The sequence below is a fragment of the Camelus dromedarius genome, chromosome 11 (assembly GCF_036321535.1).
Source record: "Camelus dromedarius isolate mCamDro1 chromosome 11, mCamDro1.pat, whole genome shotgun sequence".
NCBI classification, from domain to species: domain Eukaryota; kingdom Metazoa; phylum Chordata; class Mammalia; order Artiodactyla; family Camelidae; genus Camelus; species Camelus dromedarius.
In genome coordinates this window covers 70033207-70053659 of record NC_087446.1, presented here as the reverse complement: position 1 = coordinate 70053659, position 20453 = coordinate 70033207, and the positions used below count along the sequence as shown (strand labels likewise).

Sequence of the window (20453 nt, the reverse complement as noted above, 5' to 3'; positions counted from 1 at the left end):
AAAACCTGATCAAAAAAAGGCCCTCATTTTTCAGACATGCCTACTTGAGCACATAGGGTAAAATGACATGTCTTCTTGGATTTGCTGTCAAATACTTCAACAAAGGACAAATAAAAGAACAAAGGTCTGAATAAAGGAAATATGGAAAAGTTTGTGAATTCCTTTATCTGGGTGATGGGCTTATTGTACTATACTTACTCATGTATACTTAAGTTAGTTTATAATTTTACTGTCATTAGCTGAATAGCAAGTATTAATGCGTATTAATTGAAATCCTTAGAACAGAACAAACTTACCCCACACAAAATCCTTAATATCCTAGTAGTTTGTCTTTCAGAAATCTTTTCCCACAAAGACAGGAAAAAAGGGAAAGGCAGATCCGTGCAGTATTTCCACGTTGTCAAAAGACCAAAGGCCGATACAAAAGAAGAGATTGTAAAAAAGATAAAGAGGCTGAAATCAATGTCCGGAAAACCTAGCTAACAATCCTAAATGTTCCAACTTAACTAACCTCAGCACTGCTGCATCAAGAATGGGGCAAATAGCACCTAGTGGATTTTTTTTTAATAAATAAATAATAATCCAGTTCCTACCACAGGCAATTATGAGAAGACTGAGTATAATTTCTAACACCAACTATTGTACAAATCATAATTTCTACTTGATTCAAACTGTTTCTTCTATAAAATTTGAATCTTTTTATTCTTAAGACAGATTTGTGGCCTATGACCTAGTGATAAAATTTTCAACTGGCTTGTATTAAAAAAGGTTCAAGATAGTGAAAGTTTATTACATCAAGTATTCCTTTTTGGGAAACCCATGTGCCTTGTCACTCTCTTTCATAAGATTTCCTGTGGAAAATTCAATCCTTCATTCAGGAAAAGGCTGAGCAATATATCTCATGGGAAAACCTTCATAAACTGCAACACAAGAAAATGAAAATGACAGTGAGCAGCCCGTGAAGCCAGCAGACACACAGCGCACGGCTGTGTTCCCGCCTCGAATTTCTTTAACCAGCAGGGAAAATGTGCATTTCAAGAAATAGACATAAACAATTTTCAGGACCTGAGCACACAATTTCCCTTTCAGGGTTTAGTGGGCTTCCATTTAATTCTATGAGAAATGTTTAAAACAACAGAACAACAGCTGAGATAGGGTTTAAAGTAACTTTTATGTCTTAGTGAAAATAAAGCCAACTGATAGTTATCATTTTTACTTTATTTGATCTCACTCTCTTACTTTACCTCCCCAACCTCCTCCAAAAAATGATTGTGAACATCCCCTCCTGTGTCAGAAGGCTAAGTAGAAAGTACCAATCAAATGGAGGTGTGCTTTGTTGTTTTATTTTTCAAAACAAACAAGTTTCATTCATGTGATTTAATAATTTACATCAGAAACAAAGTCTACTCAATAAATGGTAGCCAACACATGTCATCATAGCTGCTCATCAGGTTTGGCCCCACGTTACACACTTTTACATGGACATGTGCCTTGTGCTGTCATGGGAAATGGTGAGTGGGGACAGGGCCTCTGCTCTCACAGGGCACACAGCCTGGTGGGGGAGGTGGTGTTCAATCATTGCCCTTTTTTTTTAATATACTTACAAATTATGGGAAATGCTATTTAAAAAGAACAAAATGAGTCAATGAAAGTGAAAAATACAAGGACAGTATTTAGGCTGAGGGAAGACAGGGAACCTCTTTGAAGGGCTGACACTCCACTGAGACCCAAAGGACAACTCCGGTGCTGCAGGTGAAGGGCAGGGACACATTGATAAGGGGCTGATATCCAGAATATACCAAAATCTCTTTAAACTCAACAAGAAGGATAAACAACCTGATTAAAAAATGAGCAAAATTCCTGACAAAGATCTCATCAAACAAAAAATCTAGATGCCAAAGAAGTCTATGGAAAGATGCTCCACAGCATCTGTCATCAAGGGGATGCAGACTGAAACAGCGAGGTACCACTGCACACCTGTCAGAACTGCCAAAACGCAGAAAACTGACAGCACCAAATGCTGGTGAGGATGTGGAGCATAAGGAATTCTCATGCATTGCTGGTGGGAATGTAAAATGGCCCAGATACTTTGGAAGACGGTTTGGCAATTTTTTACAAAACTAAACGTACTCCTAACACATGATCCGGCAACTGTGCTCCTTGGTGTTTACTCGACGAAATGGAAACTTATGTCCACACACAAAACTGCATACAGATGTTAATAGCAGCTTTATTCATAATCACCAGAACTCAGAAGCAACTAAGCTGTTCTTCAGTAGGTGAATGGATTAACTGTGTTCCAGCCAGAAAATGGACTATTATTTGGTGCTAAAATGAAATGAGTTATCAAGGCATGGAAAGACATGGAGGAACCTTTAATGCATATTACTAAGGGAAAGAAGCCAATCTGGGAAGGTTCCGCAACTGTCTGATTCCAACTGTATGGTGTTCTGGGAAAGGGAAAACCACAGAGACTAAAAGATCAGTGGCTGTCAGAGGCTAGAGGGGAAGGAGCAATGAATGAGGTGCAGCACGTAGCATTTTAAGGTCACTAAGACAGACTACTCTGTATGATGCTGTGACGGTGGATACATGTCATTGCACATCTGTCCAAACCCACAGAGTGCACACCACCAAGTGTAAATCCTAGTGTCAAGTCTGGGCTCTGGGTGATGATGATGTGTCAGTGCAGGTTCACCCATTGTCGCAAATGCATGCTCTGGTGCAGGCGTCAATAGTGAGGAGGCTGTGGGGACAAACTGCAGTTCATACACTGAATCCAGCCCCAGACACCGCTGTTAATAAAGCTCTGTGGGTGTGTGGAATGTCCGGATGCTCTGGCGTCTGAACAGCAGAGCTGAGCAGCTGCACCAGAGATCAGGAGGTTTGCAGACCCTGAAATACTTACTCCCAAGCCCTTGACAGAAAAAGTCTGCTGAGCCCTATTCTAAACGAATCAGAATTCACCCTGATGAGACAGGACAGCAGGGCCCATACCAGGCATGGTTAATGGGACTGAAGCAATGTTTTAGTTCCAACACCTTTGCTGAAGTCCTGCAGATCCAGCGACAGACTGTAGCCAGGAAGCGTCTGCAGAAGGAGTCGGTAGCAGGCCTTCCAGCCATGCTCCGGGATGCCGGGGGCCACGCGCTGCACGGGGGCCACCCACTTGAAGAAGGCGGACTTGCGGTGGAAGCCGATCAACTCATAGAGCTCGGAGAGGATGCTCACTGCTGAATTCTCTCCTAGGAATGCTGAAGCACAGGGAGAAAAGCAACAAGCATCTGAACGAAACATGTAATGGAAAAAAGACCCGTAAAAAATTTTCCCTTAAAACAGAGACCCAACGACACAGGAAGGAAGAGGAAGGCTGACTTCATGCACTGATGGGACCGGATGCAGAAATGCAGGGAAGCAGCGCTGTGCGGATGCTCCAGACCCCCTCTGGGCCCCACCTTTCCGTGTTCCGCCTCTCCTTTTATTAGAAAGGTCCGTATTCCCTGAAACAGAGGAATCTGCTACCTAAACATGGGACACAGAGAAGGGAAAGAGGAAGAGGACGGGAAAGTAAAGGAACAACAGTTCATCTACACCCTAGGGTTTGGGCGGGACTTTCACCAAACACACAACCTCTCAAAGCACAGAGCACACAGTGAGAGGCTGACAGAGTGACTGCGACTTCTGCTCCTTAAACACCAGCTACCTGCCAGCACACGCTGTGCCCGTTACTGAATCATTACAATCATTTCAGAAACTATTACTACCCCGGCTCACAGGGAAGGAAATCTGAATCTCGGGGAGGATTTATTATCATCCTGGACAAATTCCCATGGCCCAGAAGTGTCAGAGCCTCCGGCAGACCCTGGACTAAAATGCTCCTCATCACCACGGGCCCTGAGCCTCAGGCTGAGGCCACGTTAGGTCTGCACCGGCCCAGAGCACGAGTCTGTGGGACAGGGAGTGGTCCCATTTGAAGTGCCAGGCCAAGGCCCTCAGGAACATATGTAATGAAACCAAATACCCAAACTCATTTCCAACGCACTTCCCTGTCCGGTAGGACTGCTCAGCACATCTGGCTTATCACCTGTGCACAGGCTGTGCAAGGGGCCCAGACAGTGACGTGACGTCCCCATGGAAGTGGCTCAGAGACCGCTTCATCACAGGACAGACTCTCCCGGCTTCCAACGTTAACTCTCCATTCCATTTCCAACTGGAAAGTAAGTTTAGACTTGTTTTCCTCTCCAGAAACAAAGACAGTGGTAACATCAGCGGGAAACTCAAGACTGAGGAAGAGTCTCCTGGACATTTGGAAGGATAGGCTGGGGAGGGAACAGAGATAGGGATCAGAAAGACCCGTGTTCCAGTCCAAAGTCTGCACATCACTCGCTTTGACAGTTTCCTTATTAATACAGGTGATAAAATCTAATTATGATTGTTTTGAAAACTAAAAGAAATAACGTATGCCACTAGCATAGGTGTAAAATCCTCCATGAGTGTTCCAGAAATGGACGTGACCATGGTTAGATACTGTCTGCCAAGTCTTGTGTGCTAAGCTCACATCAGCCAGCCAGAGATGTGCCAGAGAATGCCTCAACAGCCAGCAGCCTTCTCCAACTTGGAAACTCACAGTGTCCGAAGAACAGGCAGTGGTGGATGCTTTGGGACACTGTGGAGGTAGCACTCCAGTGATGACTTTAAAAAGCTGGGGAGAATTTAGGGGACCATACAGTTCAAATAAAGTAAACTCATTCCATGTCTACAAATATTCATCTGTAGCCATGATGATTCAGAGAGGAAATACATATTCAAACGTACATCATTTTCCCACATAAGTGCATCAAAACAATTTGGAAAGAATGTAACTTTCTTCTCTAGATCACACAGTGGGGATTACAAGGTTTGTACTGACAGCACTACGTGTAAATCATCTGCAAACGTAACTGGGTCCATTATCATTCATCATCATTTGAAGGGAAGGATGGAAAAGAACAAAGCCAAGCTAATACTCTCCGGTATTTTGTTGGGTTACGATGTCACAGAGGAGACGGACAGCTCAACAAGGAACCACTCTGCCGAGATCACGGAGCCGGGGAACGGGATGGGCGGCAAGATGTATGGCGCAGCCGTAGCTGTGCCCTCCCTTCTAGGCAGGTACCCAGTCACTTCGACAAGGTGTCAAAAGTGTATGCCCACGTCCTCATCACCTGTCATGCATTAAAGAGAAATGGAAACCTATTAACAGCCAACAACCTCGGTGGGTACACCGTCCAAAGAGCAAAGTCACAGTTTGACAACTGGCCATCCCGGTTCCCTGGGCTTCATTCTTGGAGAACCTTAAAAACCACTCCTCTGTCCTCAAGAAGTGCTGCCTACTTGTCCTATCTTTGGCTCAGGGATACAGCACGTTCACGTGGACTTTAATGTCTGCACAGATTTGACTGTCTTTCTCCAGGTTCACTTGTCCATTCTGAAGAGGCCTGAGTTAAGTCCAAACTCCATAAGATCAATTCCCTCCAGTGACAACTCAACGAGCCTGCAATTACAAACCAACTGAACAGGACTGTCCTCAGCTAAAAATGTCATCCGCCCTTCACTGCTTTCTTAATCTCCTGTCCTGGCTAATTGGAACAGACTAACACCACCCTCCACCAAGTTCCCCAACTATGTCAAATAGAAAGTAAGGTCCATAAAAGAGGTGACAACTCCATAGTCACCTCTGAATTCCTAGCATATATTAATGTCAATAAATAGAACTATGATTATGGCTTCTTTCCTTTAAAACCTTTCTGGTTATTTAAATGAGACCATGGAAGGGAGTGTTTGGGTCCAGTATCTTGATCCAGAAGACTCTGGAGACATTTTTCGGAATGGCTGCCCACTGATTCATTCAAAACACAACTTCTCTTTCCGGGAGGAGCTGTGATTTTCTGCCAGGAGTTTGTTGTCACTCTCATGCCAGAACAGATTTAAACTAAATACTTACATTGGATATGTTATTTTCCCCCGCTTCCAAAAAAATTGACTTTCCTTACTTCCTTGCCTTGAGGAATGCTTTTTTACTTTTCTTTCTAATTCACCCTTTTATAAAGCAGGATTCTCAGGATGTGCTTGGCCTTACATAAGAACAGCCATCCAAATCCAAGTGTGAGAGGTCTGGGGCTCACCTCCTGCCCTCCTGTCAAGGCAACTGAAACTCAGTTCTGGAGCCAACTGGCCCCCAGTGCTTCTAAGGCTTGTGTATCTCCCAGAATCCCTGCTTTCTGGTTGACTTGGCTTCTGAGGATTTCCCCTCACTTTCTTGACAATTAGCTGTGCAGCTTGAAAGATGAGGAAGGAAGGTCTTATTTCTTAATCAGCATTTTAAGGAACTTATGTAATGAAGGTTTTCAAGAGTTTCTAGAACCCTCCATTGCCGAGACAGAAAACACACTAGATATATTCTAAATCTAGCTATCATGTGCATTTTTTATTTGCTTTTGTTTTCTTAACTGCTAACAGACATTTTTGAATTAAAAAATAAAATAAGGCCCCAAATAGGATAGAACATTGAAGAGGAAACAAAATTAAAGGGCAAAGACAGAAAAATGATAAGTACTCTACAAAGTTAATAGAAAAAATACACTATGGATCACATCAGCAGTTCTCAGTAACAGCTAATTGAAACCTGACCATGAGGTAAAATGTCTCTCCTGTCAGGAGACGGCCAACAGAAAACAGAATTAAATCAACAAACTAAAATTCTAAGTCTGGCGAGTAGAGAATTCTTCCAGCTAAATGTGTTTTCTTCTGGAAAAGAGGGAGACTCACAAGATCTTTTCTGTGGAGCCTGAGCCCAGGTGAGGATGGTGAATTGAGCTCTGTAAGTACCCAATTAGCAAAGTGAGTGATGAATAAAGAGACGTGAGCTTTGATGACAGAGATGATACTACTATTCACTTGTCCTGTAAGTATGTCTTCACGTTCAATGATCAATACCTTGGCGTACTCAGGGATTGAGATTATAGGAAAATGCACAGCCCGGGCCTAGACCTCCTCTGTGATTGTGGCACTGCACTTAGATGTTTCAAGGGCACCACCAACTCCACCCTCTGCCTCTCCCAGCTCAGTCCCATCACTCACAGATGTGACTGGACCCCTCCTTCAGGGCCCAATTTCCTCAGTCAACGAGTCACACCACCCACACCTCACCTACAAAGTTCTCACTGGCACTCCCTCAGCAATGACTGTGTGCTGGGGACCACGCTGCACATTGTGCACACGTTATCTCACTGGATCTCCACAAAAGTCCTGGGAAGTCGGTATATCACTGCTTCAAGTAATAAGATAAATTGTTTCACTTCCTTTAGTGCGTCATCCAAAGTGACACGGCTACTGAGCCACAAACCTGGGACTGAAAACCATTTGAAAATTGAACACTGCTACACCTCACAGCCACCCTACTCTGACTTATCACATCACCTCCTGCCGAGCCTTCTAAATGTTTCTAAGCATTCTTCAAGACAAAAGTGATCTACGAGAGCACCCCTCTCCCCTACTTAAATTCTGACAATGACGTTCCACTTCCCTTAGGAGAAAGCCCCACCGGGCCTGAGCACAGCCCAACGGCCCGGCATCCGCGTCCCCTGCGCGGCCGCGCGGCCTCACCCACCACTTAGTGCTACACGTGCCGTGTCCAGGACAGGGATGCTGACTCCGTACAACCCGGGGCTCGTCTTACTCAAACAATGATCAACCTCTTCAGTGCTGACTCTCAGAAAAATGTTTTCTCTGGATGAATCAGTATCTTTTTCCTTACAACTTCCCATCATTGATAATGAGATCCCCCCAAAAGAGAGAAAACCTAATACTCAGACTCCTTATCTGTAAAGTGTGAATAACAAGGAAATATGAGAGGTTTTAAGCGAAATAATATTCATGTGAGGCTGAGGGACAATTCCCAACATACAGTAAGCACTCAATATGTGCTTACTTAATATTAATAAAATAGATTCCATTCCAGCAACCTTAAATCAATGCTTTATGGCTTTGTCCAAAAGACTACCGACAAACTATTGGACGAACCCCTTTGAGCAGATCCACCCAAGAGTACTGTGATAGGTAAGACTTGACTCCAGTTACAGCTGCAGCCAACCAGCACTACGGGGCGGGGGCAGTTTGCTCAAACTCTTACATGTTGTTTGAGCATTTAGTTGTAGTTATTGAATAAAGACAGGTATTATATAGTCAAAGCTCCTGAAACATAAATCTTCAAAGATTGATGCAAATTAGTTTCAAGTACAACACTCTCACTAGAAATTATTTGAAAATTATAGTCTTAGCTCCTCCACACATCGAAAGGGCATTTTCTTAATGTATCTGACTATATACACTGAAAGGATTGTTTAAAAGAAATTAAGATGAAGCCATAATGAATAAGCTTTCAGTATAATCTGCACAAAGCCCCACCCAAGGGTCTCACTTCTCACTTCCACATAAGTGTTCAGGTAGCTTAACCTGGGTCTTGGTTTCTTATGACACGGGGGTGGGAAGAATTGTGGATAGATTTATGTAGCAAATATAAATCTAGGGTATTTGCTGTGTAGGAATCCTAGAAATAAATAAATTGATATATAGTCCCACCCTTAGGAAGCTCAGCCTTTCCAATTACAACAGCATTAAAAATAAAATGAGAGATACATTTAACAAAATTTTACAAGATTTGCACATTGAACATTTTGAAGTATCACCAAAAAAAAAATTAAAAGGTCTACATATATGGAAGGCATCCCATGTTCATGGAATGGTAGACAATATTGTTAAAAATGTTAAGACTCCTGAAAGTGATCTACAAATTTAATGGAATCCCTATCAAAATTCCAGCTGACTTCTTTGCAAAAATTGAAGAACTGATGCCAAAATTCATATGGAAGTGCAAGGGGCCCAGGACAGCCAAAACAATCTTGAAAAAGAAGAGCAAAGTTGGAGGACTCACTCAATGGTTACTACAAATCTATAGTACTCAAGTCATTATGGTACTGGCATAAGTTTGGATGCATAAATCTATGAGAAACAATAAAAAATCCAGGGGGGAAACTTACATTTACAGTCATTTTTCCAGAAATGTGCCAACAAAACTCCATTGAAAGAATAGTCTATTCAACAAATGGTGCAGAGACACCTGGGTATCTGAAGGCAAAAGAATGTATTTGGAATCTGGACCCCCGTATTTTATATAACAAATAAAATATTAATTCAAAATGGATCACAGACGGAAACGTAAAAACTAAATGTATAAACATTCTAAAAGAAGACATAGTTTAAATCTTTGTGGTTCAAGGATATGCTATGGCTTCCTAGATACAATACCAAGAGCACAAGTGAAAAAAAGAAAGATAAAATTGACTTCATCAAAATTAAAACCATTTGTTACAAAGGACATCATCAAGAAAGTGAAATGAAGGGGAAGGGTGTAGCTCAAGTGATAGAGTGCGTGCTTATCAAGAAAAATAAAATGAATAAATCTAATTACCTCCCCTAGAAAGAAATTGTTTTAATGTTTAAAAAAACTAAAGTGAAACGACAATCTGCAGAATAGGAGAAAAATTTTGCAAAGCATATATCTAATAAGAGACTAGTATCCAGGATATAAAACAAATGCTTACAACTGACCAATACAAAGAAAATCTACCCAATTTTTAAATATGCCAAGTATTTAAATAGATACACAATTGGCCAATAAGCTTATGAAAAGATGCTCAGCATCACTAGCGAAATCAACATCAAAATGATATCTGATTTTACACTCACTAGGATGGTTATAATCAAAACATGGACAATAACAAGTGTCGGTCAGGAGGCAGAGAAATGGGAACCCTCAATACGCAGCCATTGGAAAGGGGCAATGGTGCAGCTTCTTTGGAAAAGCCTGGTGTTTCCTCAAAAGGTTAGAATTATATGGCACAGCAATTCCACTCCTACATATAGAGTCATCCCTCAGTCTCCTCGGGGGGTTTGTTTCAGGAAACACCCACCCTGGATACCATAATCCAAGGATGTTCGAGTCCCTTTACAATCAGCCATCTGGATCCATGAAGTGGAAACTACAGAAATGGCGGGCCAACTGTACAGCCAACAGAATGAAAATATATTCTCACAAAAACTTGCACATCAATATTCATGGCAGTATCATTCAGAGTAGCCAAAGGTTACAAACAATATCCATCCATCAATGAACGGATAAACAAAATTACCAAGAATAGTCCCACAAACTTTTGGTCATTGAATCTTTGACAAAGGAGGTGAGAACATACAATGGAGTAGACAGCCTCTTCAGAAAATGGTGTAGGGAAAAGTGGACAGCTGAAGGTAAATCAATGAAGTTAGGCCACTCTCTCACAGCATACACAAAAATAAATTTAAAATGGCTTAAAGAATTAAACATGTAGACAGACACTATAAACCTCTTAGAAGAAAACATAGGCAAAACATCTGACATACATCTCAACAATGTTTTCCTAGAGCAGTCTACTCAAGCAATAGAAATACAAGCAAAATAATACAAGTAGGATCTATTTAAACTTACAAGCTTTTGCACAGAAAAGGAAAGAAAAAGCAAAACAAAAAGACAATATATGGAATGAGAGAAAATAGTTGCAATAAATGAAACTGACAAGGGCTTAATTCCCAGAATATGTAAACAGCTTTTACACTTAATAAGAAAGAAAAACAAATAATTCAATTCAAAAATGGGCAGAAGTCCTAAAGAAACTTTTCTCCAATGAAGACATACAAATGGCCAATAGGCACATGAAAAAAATGCTCAATATCATTATCAGAGAAATGCAAATCAAAACTGCAATCAAGACTCACCTCTCACCAGTCCGAATAGCCATCATTCAGAAGTTCACAGACAGTAAATCCTGGAGAGGCTACGGAGAATTGGGAACCCTCCTGCACTGTGGTGGGAATGCAGTTTGGTGGAGCCATTGTGGAAAACTGTATAGAGGTTCCTCAAAAGACAAAATATTGACTTCCCATATGACCCAGCAATCCCACTCCTGGACATATATCCAGAAGGAACCCTAACTCAAAAAGACACTTTTACCCCAATGTTCACAGCAGCACTATTTACAATAGCAAGACATGGAAACAACCTAAATGTCCACTGAAAGATGACTGGATAAAGAGACTGTAGTATATTTCTCCAATAGACTACTATTCAGCCATAAAATAATAATAAAGTAATGCCATTTGCAGAAACATGAATGGACCTGGAGAATGTCATTCAAAGAAAAGTAAGCCAGAAAGAGAAAGAAAAATACCATATGAGATCGCTCACATGTGGAATCTTAAAAAAAAAATAAAAAAACAAAGACACAAAAAGATAAACTTATCTACAGAACAGAAACAGACACAGAGACATAGAAACCAAACTATGGTTACCAGAGGGGAGAGGGTGTGGGAAGGAATATATTGATAGTTCAAGATTTGCAGATACTGAGTATGTATAGAATAAACTGCAAGTTTATACTGTATAGCACAGGAGAATATATTTAATATCTTATAGTAACTTATGTTTAAAAGAATATGAAAATGAATACAGGTATGTTCCTATTTGAATTGTTGTGCTGTACACAAGAAACTGACACAACATTATAAACTGACTAGACTTCAATGAAAGTATTTTTAAATAGACCAAAAATGAAAAAAAAGAAAAAGGATATTATGAAACCAAAAGAATAAAGTACTGACTCAGGCTACATTATGGATGAACCTTGAAACTTTATGCTAAAATAAGCCAGACACAAAAGGACAAATAGTGCCCTTTAAGGTGAACTGTATCTAAGCGTTTACTGTACTACTTCTGTAAATTTTCCGGAGGTTTGAAGTCTATCAATATCAAAATAAAATGTATTATTCATTAAAATCATAAAACGCTTCCTCACAGGAGGGCTTTAATTATTAAATGCAGAAATGCATGTAAAGCTCCTGGAAAAACACTATGCACGTCCACACACAGACACTGCTGTCACTGCCGCTCAGAGGGTGGCGCCAGCGCTGATGAGGGCTGCCTCCACTCGCTGCCCTGCAGACAGGAGTGAGGGCCTGGGCTCTGACAGGCAGGGTGAGCGTGACCCTGGGTCAGACACAGCCATGCCCCAGACTCTGCGTTACCCAACTTTCTTATACAAACTGCAACATGTAATGTAAGGCTACAGGGATGTATCTTACATCACAGGGATTACAGCCAATGTTTACAGTAACTATAAATGGAGCATCTATTGTACACCTGAAACATATCATATTTCAAATCAGCTATATCTTTGCAAAAAATTAAAAAATAATTTAAAAATGTTATCATTTTAATATTCAATTCGGTATTTAAGTAACTACTAAACAGCTTAGAATGTATAAAAGCATTTAAGTGTGCTGTTTGTTTACATATTTATTTACTTTCAGCCTCCTGCTAAAAGAGAAATTAAACAATTTTTTTAAACACACCTTAACAACCATAACAACAAAAAGGCAAAACTGAAAGTGAAGAGAAATTGGAGATTCAATACTTAAATGAAACCTGGGGGAGGTAAAGTCATAAAAATGGATTCCCTGGAGTCAGGGCAAGTGTTAAAGGCCGACTAGAAATTCAGCTGTAAGATTCTTGGCAGCTAAAGCAAAAAGAAAAGATCATGGGGGGGTGGTAGAGGGTGTGCTTAGCATGCACGGGGTCCCGGGTTCAAGCCCCAGGGCCTCCACTAACAGATAAATACACCTAATTACCTACCCCCCCAAAAGAGTCCCAAAGAAAAGAAAAAGAGAAATTTCTTTCCAAAAAAACCTGATATTAAATTTGGATTAAATACTTAAAAAAAAAAAAAAGAAATATAGAAAAGATGAATGACACTGTGAAGGAAAAGCCCAGCTGGGCTAACGAGCTAAGTCACAAATCTAAGTGTGATAAGTGTCGGTTTACTGATCTAAGTATTGCTGGGCTAACTCGTAAATCTGAAGTTTAGTGTCAGTTGAATGGGCTAATAAGCTAACTCGTAAATCCAAGGTCAACAATTGTCAGTAAAGTGATCTGTTCCAAGTTCATAAGCTTCAGTGTACTGATTCCTTGCTTTTTGTTGTTTGAGCCTTATTGGCTAATAGCCCCTTACTTGTAATTAACCCTATAGAACCTCATGTGCAGGTCTTGGAGGTGCTCAGAGCTTCGGAACAGAAGCCCCTCTGAGCCCGCCGGCGTAATAAATCTCAGTGCATGTTTCTTGGCTGGCCTGTTGTTTCTGTAACAACACAAGCGATAATGTCCTTGAGATAAATTTGTGATGGCTGCTGGCAGGTCCCCATGTCTCACGTGGCAAAATCTGAAACATCTTTCTCACCAATCAGAGTCATCATAAGCACACTCCACACTTCCTGCTGTTAAATGCAGGAGCACAGGCAGGGCCCGGCCTTTGCTTTCTCTGTGTCATCACAGTGAGACAGGATGGAAGGGGCAGAGCACAGCCATTCAAGGAAGGCCACAGCAATTAACATCAAAATGGTGAAGGATTCAACCCCCAGTAGGCCTTGAGGCTCAGGATGAAGAGATTTAACTTCTAGCAGAGCTTGAGCTTCATTATACACCCATTGTAATAGTAACATGGTGAATAACATGCCCCAAGGTACCATGGCAGTCCCAAGGCTAGCCACAAAATGTCAAAGGGTGGGAAATGGCCAACTCCCTGGGAATCCCAGCCACTTGCCCTTAGGCTGGTCCTTCTACATATTAGCAAATGAAACCACCAAGCCCAAGAAAACGAGCAACACAGCGCCACCTCGCGGTCACCCCTCTCTCTCCCTCTTCGGAGAAAGCCCACACTCTGTGGAGTGTGTACCTACTTTTAATCTGAGCACCCAAACCCCACACCTCGTGGTCTTTCTCTTGCCTTTCAATGTGTCTCTGTGAATAAATCTACCTTTCCTCAACACTGACTTGCTCTTGAATACTTTACTGCACAAAGCCAAGGAACAAAATCTGGTGGGACACTTCCCAGGGGCTCAACCAAAGCCTGGGACACAGCCCTTCTCATGCCTCACATTTTATTCCTTGTATCAACAGGACTGGGTTGTGAAGGGAGCTCTGAGGCCCCAGCTAAGGGACAGATGCTGCCCCCAGGGCTCGAATTGGCGGGCAGCCTCTTCCCCAGCAGGGGCCTTGGGGTCTGCACGGTTCTCTGTTTCTCTGTTGTGCTGACTCCACAGCCACAGAGCGTTCTCCCTAGGCCTGTCCCCACAAAACCCTTCTCTCCAAAATACAAGCACATCATGTCACAATCCTCTTGTTCAACCAGGAAATGTTCAGCCCACTATTTCCCTCCCCAGTAAAGTACCTAACTGTCCTCCCTCCCATCCCAACACTTCTTTCTTTGTGAGAACTCTGCACTCCCCACACACCATCCTGAACGCAGGTGCCTTGCTGGCTGGGACGGAGATGTTTCAGTCTCACACAGCCTGCATCCTTTCACTTTCCCCTTGTTACCATAAAAAAGTCTTTCCTGAGTCACCCACAAATCTGATTCTGAACTTCAAAAATTGCTGAGGTTGCAGTCACTGTGTGCATACCTCCCAGGTTTTGACTAAGTTTCCTTCACGAGATCTTCATTAAGGAGCTTCATGAGGAAGTTGAAAGAGAATATTCTTACATCTGAGCGGAGGAGCCTGCAAAAAATTTAAATGGCTTTGAAGAGAGAGTTAACCAGGGACAGAGAGGTCGCAGGTCCTAGTCAACAGTGTCATGAGGCAAAATGTTCTTCAAAGGCTCAGAGTGGCTTCTGAATGCGGAGACGGCAGGGAGGAGGTGCCAGGCAGTGAGTGGGGTGAGTGACACAGGGTACGCTCCCCCAGCTGGGGAAGAATTGGATTTTGTTCTAGTTTTCCAAACAAATTCTTACTACCTTTTTCTCCTATTATCACATACCATTTCCTACGAATTAAGAATATCAATGTCAGTCATTTGGGACACTTGGGAGAAGCAACACGATGCCATTCACAGGGCTGGGACATGACAGCCACACCAGTCTAGGTTGAAAGACCAGTGGGGGTATTTCCATGGTGATCACGGGCATGCAGCAAACTGCTCAGCTTCAATGACCTCATCTCAAAGGTGGGGCAATAAAACTACCAAGAAAAGTGCGTGATGATTATGGAAGACATCTGTTTACTAGGTAAGTGCCCGTGACAGTTGCAGCTTAATGGGGAATGAGTATGATTAACAAGGCCCAGTCTACCTGGCCACACACTCCCTGCCTTCCTGCCTTGGTGCAGCAGCAGAGTTTGTTTAGCTGAGATGAACGCCCCCAGAGCAGCCCCGACGGGAAAGCTCGCAGCTCTGCATTGCGAGGCGTGTTCCTTTCCTTCTCAGTGCTGATCACAGTTTGCTGTCATCTGTTTTTATGATTATCCCTTTTGTAACTTCCTCTCCTCCGGAGTTTTTGCTCAAGCAGTGCAGAGCCAGGTGTGTCTTGCGGCCTGCCCGATACTCTGGGCTGGGAAACAGCCGACCCCACATCTGGTTCTGGTGTTGAATGGAGAGGGCAGAAGGCCCTGGGGCCCATGCTGAACAGAGGCCCCTGCACCCAAAATTATGGTCTGACTTTGGGCAAATTACACAGTCTTCTTTACCCTGAGATTCCTCATCTGTCCATGAAAATAACTTCCCATGGCACACAGAGTTACCAAGATTAAAGGGAATCACCATATTCACAACCTATTCAAGGGGCTACCAGTGCATCCTCAACAGACACATGCTGCCTTTACGGCTCTGACACATGCCAAGCGGGGCGGCCGCACACAGTGAACACTGCTAAGTGCCAGTGTGTTAAGTGCTTCATGTGTGCTACAATACTCTTTAGAACTTACAACAATCCCAGGAAGAAACCAATATTATCATGCCCATTTCACAGATTCACCAACAGGTTAAGAGAGGTTGCATTCTAGTCCAAGGCCATATGGTGAGGAAATGCCAATTTAAACCGGAATCTGGGCCCAGGCCTAGTCTCCATCTCTCTCCCATCCACCTGACCATTTGCCTATGAATTCCACCTGTCCAATACACAAGTTTGCAGCCGGCCAGCTCTTAAATGCAATGTGTGCCACCATTTGTCAATGTTGGTTAATTACCATAAACTGTTCTCAGAAACCACTACAGAAAAGAAAGGTGGACTTAAGGAATTCTGCATTGCCTTCTCCTGTATTGTGCAGAAACCCTTCCCTACACCACCAAATCCAAATGTATGCTTCCTCCATGTTTATGTTTGCACACGGCTTATTAAAGAAGAATGTACCTGCAGTAATTCCATCTCGGTTGCTTTCCAAGTTTGCAGATTATCCATAATCAGTCTGTGAATGAAAATACTACAATGTGAATGAAAATACTGCAACCATGTCAGTAAACAAAGAGTGCTGAAACCAAGTCATTAGCGGCTGCCGCCAACTCCCAGCGAGGACAGGCCTGCAGCCCAGCAGCTGCAGCAACTCACAATGGTGCCCTGTGAGCAGACTCAGAATAAGAAAGGACAGGATATTGGCCCTAGGTAGGTAGGTGCTTGTTTAAAGAATGTATTCAGGGAGTCCAAAATATTTGCTTCCTCCCATACATAGAAAAGCACTAAATTCTTGAACTTGAGATACCTGGCTTTCTTTAGATAAGAAGCAATCTTTTACTGTTCCAACAACCTGGTCTTTGTTGTAAAGCTCCTATATATCCTAGCTCCTCCTCAACCTCTTGGGAGCAGTCCCTCAGAGAGATCTGAGAGGCTGTCATCACGGCTCGAGTCGTCCCGCCAAGTAAAACATAACTCTTAACCTTTAGGCTGCACATGTATTTCAGTCAACAGTTTTGGACACCATGAAGGGACCCAGAGCAGACTTTCTCCACCTGAACTCTCCGAGTATCTGGAGCCTTGGTACCATAAGTGGCCCTTTGTGCCCATCTGCCTTCTCGGGGAGTCCAGATGAATTTGGGTGAGTCTCTCTTGGTTCTCGGAAATCACATATTGTTTGATGATCCTGAGTTTTATTTGGCGGTGTTTCCAGGTAACTGGCCCTCCAGTTGAAAGATACTGGGGTGAATTACCCACACAGTGGAGACATACTGGGTGGGGCCTGGTTGAAAGATAACGGAAAATACCCACCTTGCGGAGACGTCCGATGTGGGGCTGGTGGAAACATACCAGGAAAATACTCACCCAGTGGAGACGTCCCGAGTGTGTCCAAGTTGAAGGACACTGGGTTCAGGCTGAGTGGTTAGGTAAGATGTTGGTCTAATGTTTTCCTCAATTTGGTTACCTCCATTGAATTTTTCAGGATAAAAGTAAAACTCTTATGAGTAATCTTTCAACTCCAAAAATGGGACCCTCCTCCTGGCTGGTAACAGCTTTCTCTGGTGACAGAGAATCTTGCAGGAGTGGTTGAGGCAAAGACTTCATGCCATAGAGTTGTCCCTGAGGGAAATCTTACTAGCAAATTTATTGTGAGAACCCGACCTTACAATGTGGAATAGAACTTTCAAAAAAAAATAAAAAACAGAAAAGAAAAGAAAAAATGACAGATTGCCAGCCTCCAACTATTACCCCAGCCAGGTTTATGTAAGTACAAAACTTACAGCATTAATTGGGAATTAGAAAAAAAAAAAAACTCACTATGAAAGTAACTAACCAGGCCTGATAAAAACATTTTTTGGAATTCTGAACTTATACAAACAAAATTCCCGTTAGGGGGAACTTGGATTTCTCTTCCTGTGTCCTTGAAATGTAAACGTTTTATCTTTCTCTGGGTGTTTTAAGTGTGTGTATGTAAGTAAATATAAGTTTACTTTTTTTTTAAAGGAAACCTTGGACTCTGCCTTACAAAAGGTTCAAGTATTGTGTACATATGGTGGCCACGCAAATAAATTGGGATTCTAAGCAATTCTTTGTACCAATTGTCAGATATTTTGCCATCTTAAACTTTGTTTCATCAGCCTGGACCACAAAGGCCTTTAGCTTTTGAAGAGTAAACCTTTGAATTTTATTTAGGCAACACCCCCACTCTCATGTGGAAGAGCCTCTTCATCTTATTGATTTAAAATCACTATATATATATTATATATATATTATATAATAATAATATATATATTATTATATATATATATATATATAAAATGATGGCCATATGATGGATCCTTTAATTTGGAAAAACTTTTAAATTGGTGAAAGTTGAAAGAGATCTCATTATAAACAGCTGTTTTATTGGTATCTATTAAAATCAATTTTAAAGGTAGAAAAATATATCTAATGTTTAAGCTAAGAACTTAGTGAAAAAAATAAAACTGGTTTGAAAAGCTACATTTGTGTTTTTCCTTTCCGATAAATGGTTCTAGGGATGCTAATAAAAACTTAGAATAATTAATGTTAATTAGGTTGAATAACTGGAAAAAGGATTGTTAAAAGGTCGAAAAAAAAAAGATAAGGGGCTTAACCCAAGTGGATAAATATTTTTATATGGTTATTTTGAATGAGATAAATAAAATGGACATTTTTGGATTTAGGTACAAGGTTTTGATACTACACTACATAAAGTAAAAATAAAGGGCCAAAGAGATCACCTACTGCCCCCCAACATTAAAGTTCAAACAAGTCCGTTTTATTTGCCGCAGTTTAAAATATATGTATATATAGACTGAAATACTTGATCAATGATTGGGACAACAGACCAATTAATCAAATTAAAAATTGAGAAGGGTCTAAGCTCTTTGGCTGAAACTTGGGCATCCTAGAGACTTTTCTATAAAATTAGATACAATGCACACACACAAAAAAAAGGCTTCTGGCACTCCTTCTATAAATAAGAATTATTGATTAAAACATAAATATAAAAATTAAAGGTATAAGATTTAATAAAATTGAGATAAAAGTTTGTAAAATTGGTATATTTAAATGGTCTTTATATAAAAGTTTTGCTTAATTATGTTGTGGGATAGATATGTTTCAATGGAAAAACGCTTCCCCTTCTTGGTTTTATAAGTCTGGGCACAAATCTGTCCCTCAGAAAATATTAATTGAACAAAGTAAAAGAAACCAACAGAGTTACATGAGCCGTCCAGTATAACGTAAAACTAAAAACTAATATTCAGTGGCTAATAAAAAAATATAATAAGAGGTTTACCCTGGGTTTAACTTATAACTCAAGGAAAAGAGACCTTACTAAATGCCTTATGCAAGCTTTGGAAAACATGATAAATTAAACCTTAAGGTTTTAAAAGATGGAATTCTTTGTTTACAGCTCTTCTCACTGATAAAAAAAAAAATGCCAATTAAGGAGAGAAAATTGGGTCTGGGTGACAGAGCAGTTCTCTGGGGAATTGGAAGATTGTGTCTTTGTCTTGCAGGTCAGAAATGTAAATACAGCAAACAGTGACCTAGGACTGAGCCTAATTAGCTCAACGAAATAAAACTTAAGGCCAAGAAATTTTTGGCATTTTAGAACTCAGAACTCTGACGTGTCCTTCAGACTTTGTCAAGAAATCTTAAATGTCTGTTTCATAAATAGCAAGCCTTAGTGATTTGAGCAAGCAAATTCACTTTACTCCAACTATTATTATACCTATCTTAAAAGTAAGTTTTAAAGTGAAGCTATGAGATCTCTAGCTTTTGTCTGTTTATAAGACTGTGTACACATTATTGATGTGAGATATTTCTACAGCTAAAAAAAAATCAAAGTCAAAGAGATCTGCTTAATTGACGTAAAACATAAGAGCTTGAAAATTAAGTATTTTTAAAATAAAAACTGAACAAATTGACTTTCAGCATCACGTGAACTGGAAAATATTCAATATTAAGATAATATTTGATATTGTTTAATTTAAGAATGTTCTAATTAATATAGACATCTTTAAAGTCATCAATATTAAGTATAATGCTTTTACTGTACCTAGGTTTAATGAAAGTCAAATAAGATCCTGTTATATCTGTTGCAGAATTGTCAAGAAAAAAACAGTAATGTGGTATGGTAAAATTTTAAGTAAATTAAATGCAAATGAGATGAGAGCTTTGGGTAAATTTTTAAAATATATTTTTAAAATGTATGCTTAAGATAATCTCTAAATGTTTGGTATCTTTAAATTCTAGAGTTGTGCTAAATTAAGTCAAATGATAGATTTTATTAAATAGCTATGCCATTTTCAGATAAAATAAGATTGAAATATGAATTACTTAACATGTAACTTCCTCTTACAGAGAAAATAAAGGTGTTTAGAAATACTAATAAATGGATGATGCCACACTGAAATAGTCTCTATTATTAAGGGAATGATCTCAGTATCCTAGGAAAGTAAGATAAATGTGTAAAGGAAGTTATAAGAATGGAATTATATTTTGTTAATGAAAAATAGTGAATTTCTCCTGAAGCTGGTTACTTCTGAATGGAAGAGAAAATAAGGGACACACTAATATGAG

The 20453-nt window shown here is 40.7% G+C and overlaps 1 protein-coding gene across 1 annotated transcript in view; it reads right to left on the bottom strand.

The window, feature by feature from the left end:
- Positions 1-2210: 2210 nt before the first annotated feature.
- The window catches only part of LOC135322441 (trafficking protein particle complex subunit 9-like), a 34062-nt gene continuing 15819 nt past the window's right edge, over positions 2211-20453 (bottom strand). The window contains exon 6 of the mRNA XM_064491227.1: positions 2211-3254. Within this exon, the coding sequence (XP_064347297.1) occupies positions 3007-3254 (248 nt within the window). The 3' untranslated portion in view covers positions 2211-3006. The remainder of the gene's footprint in view (positions 3255-20453) is intronic.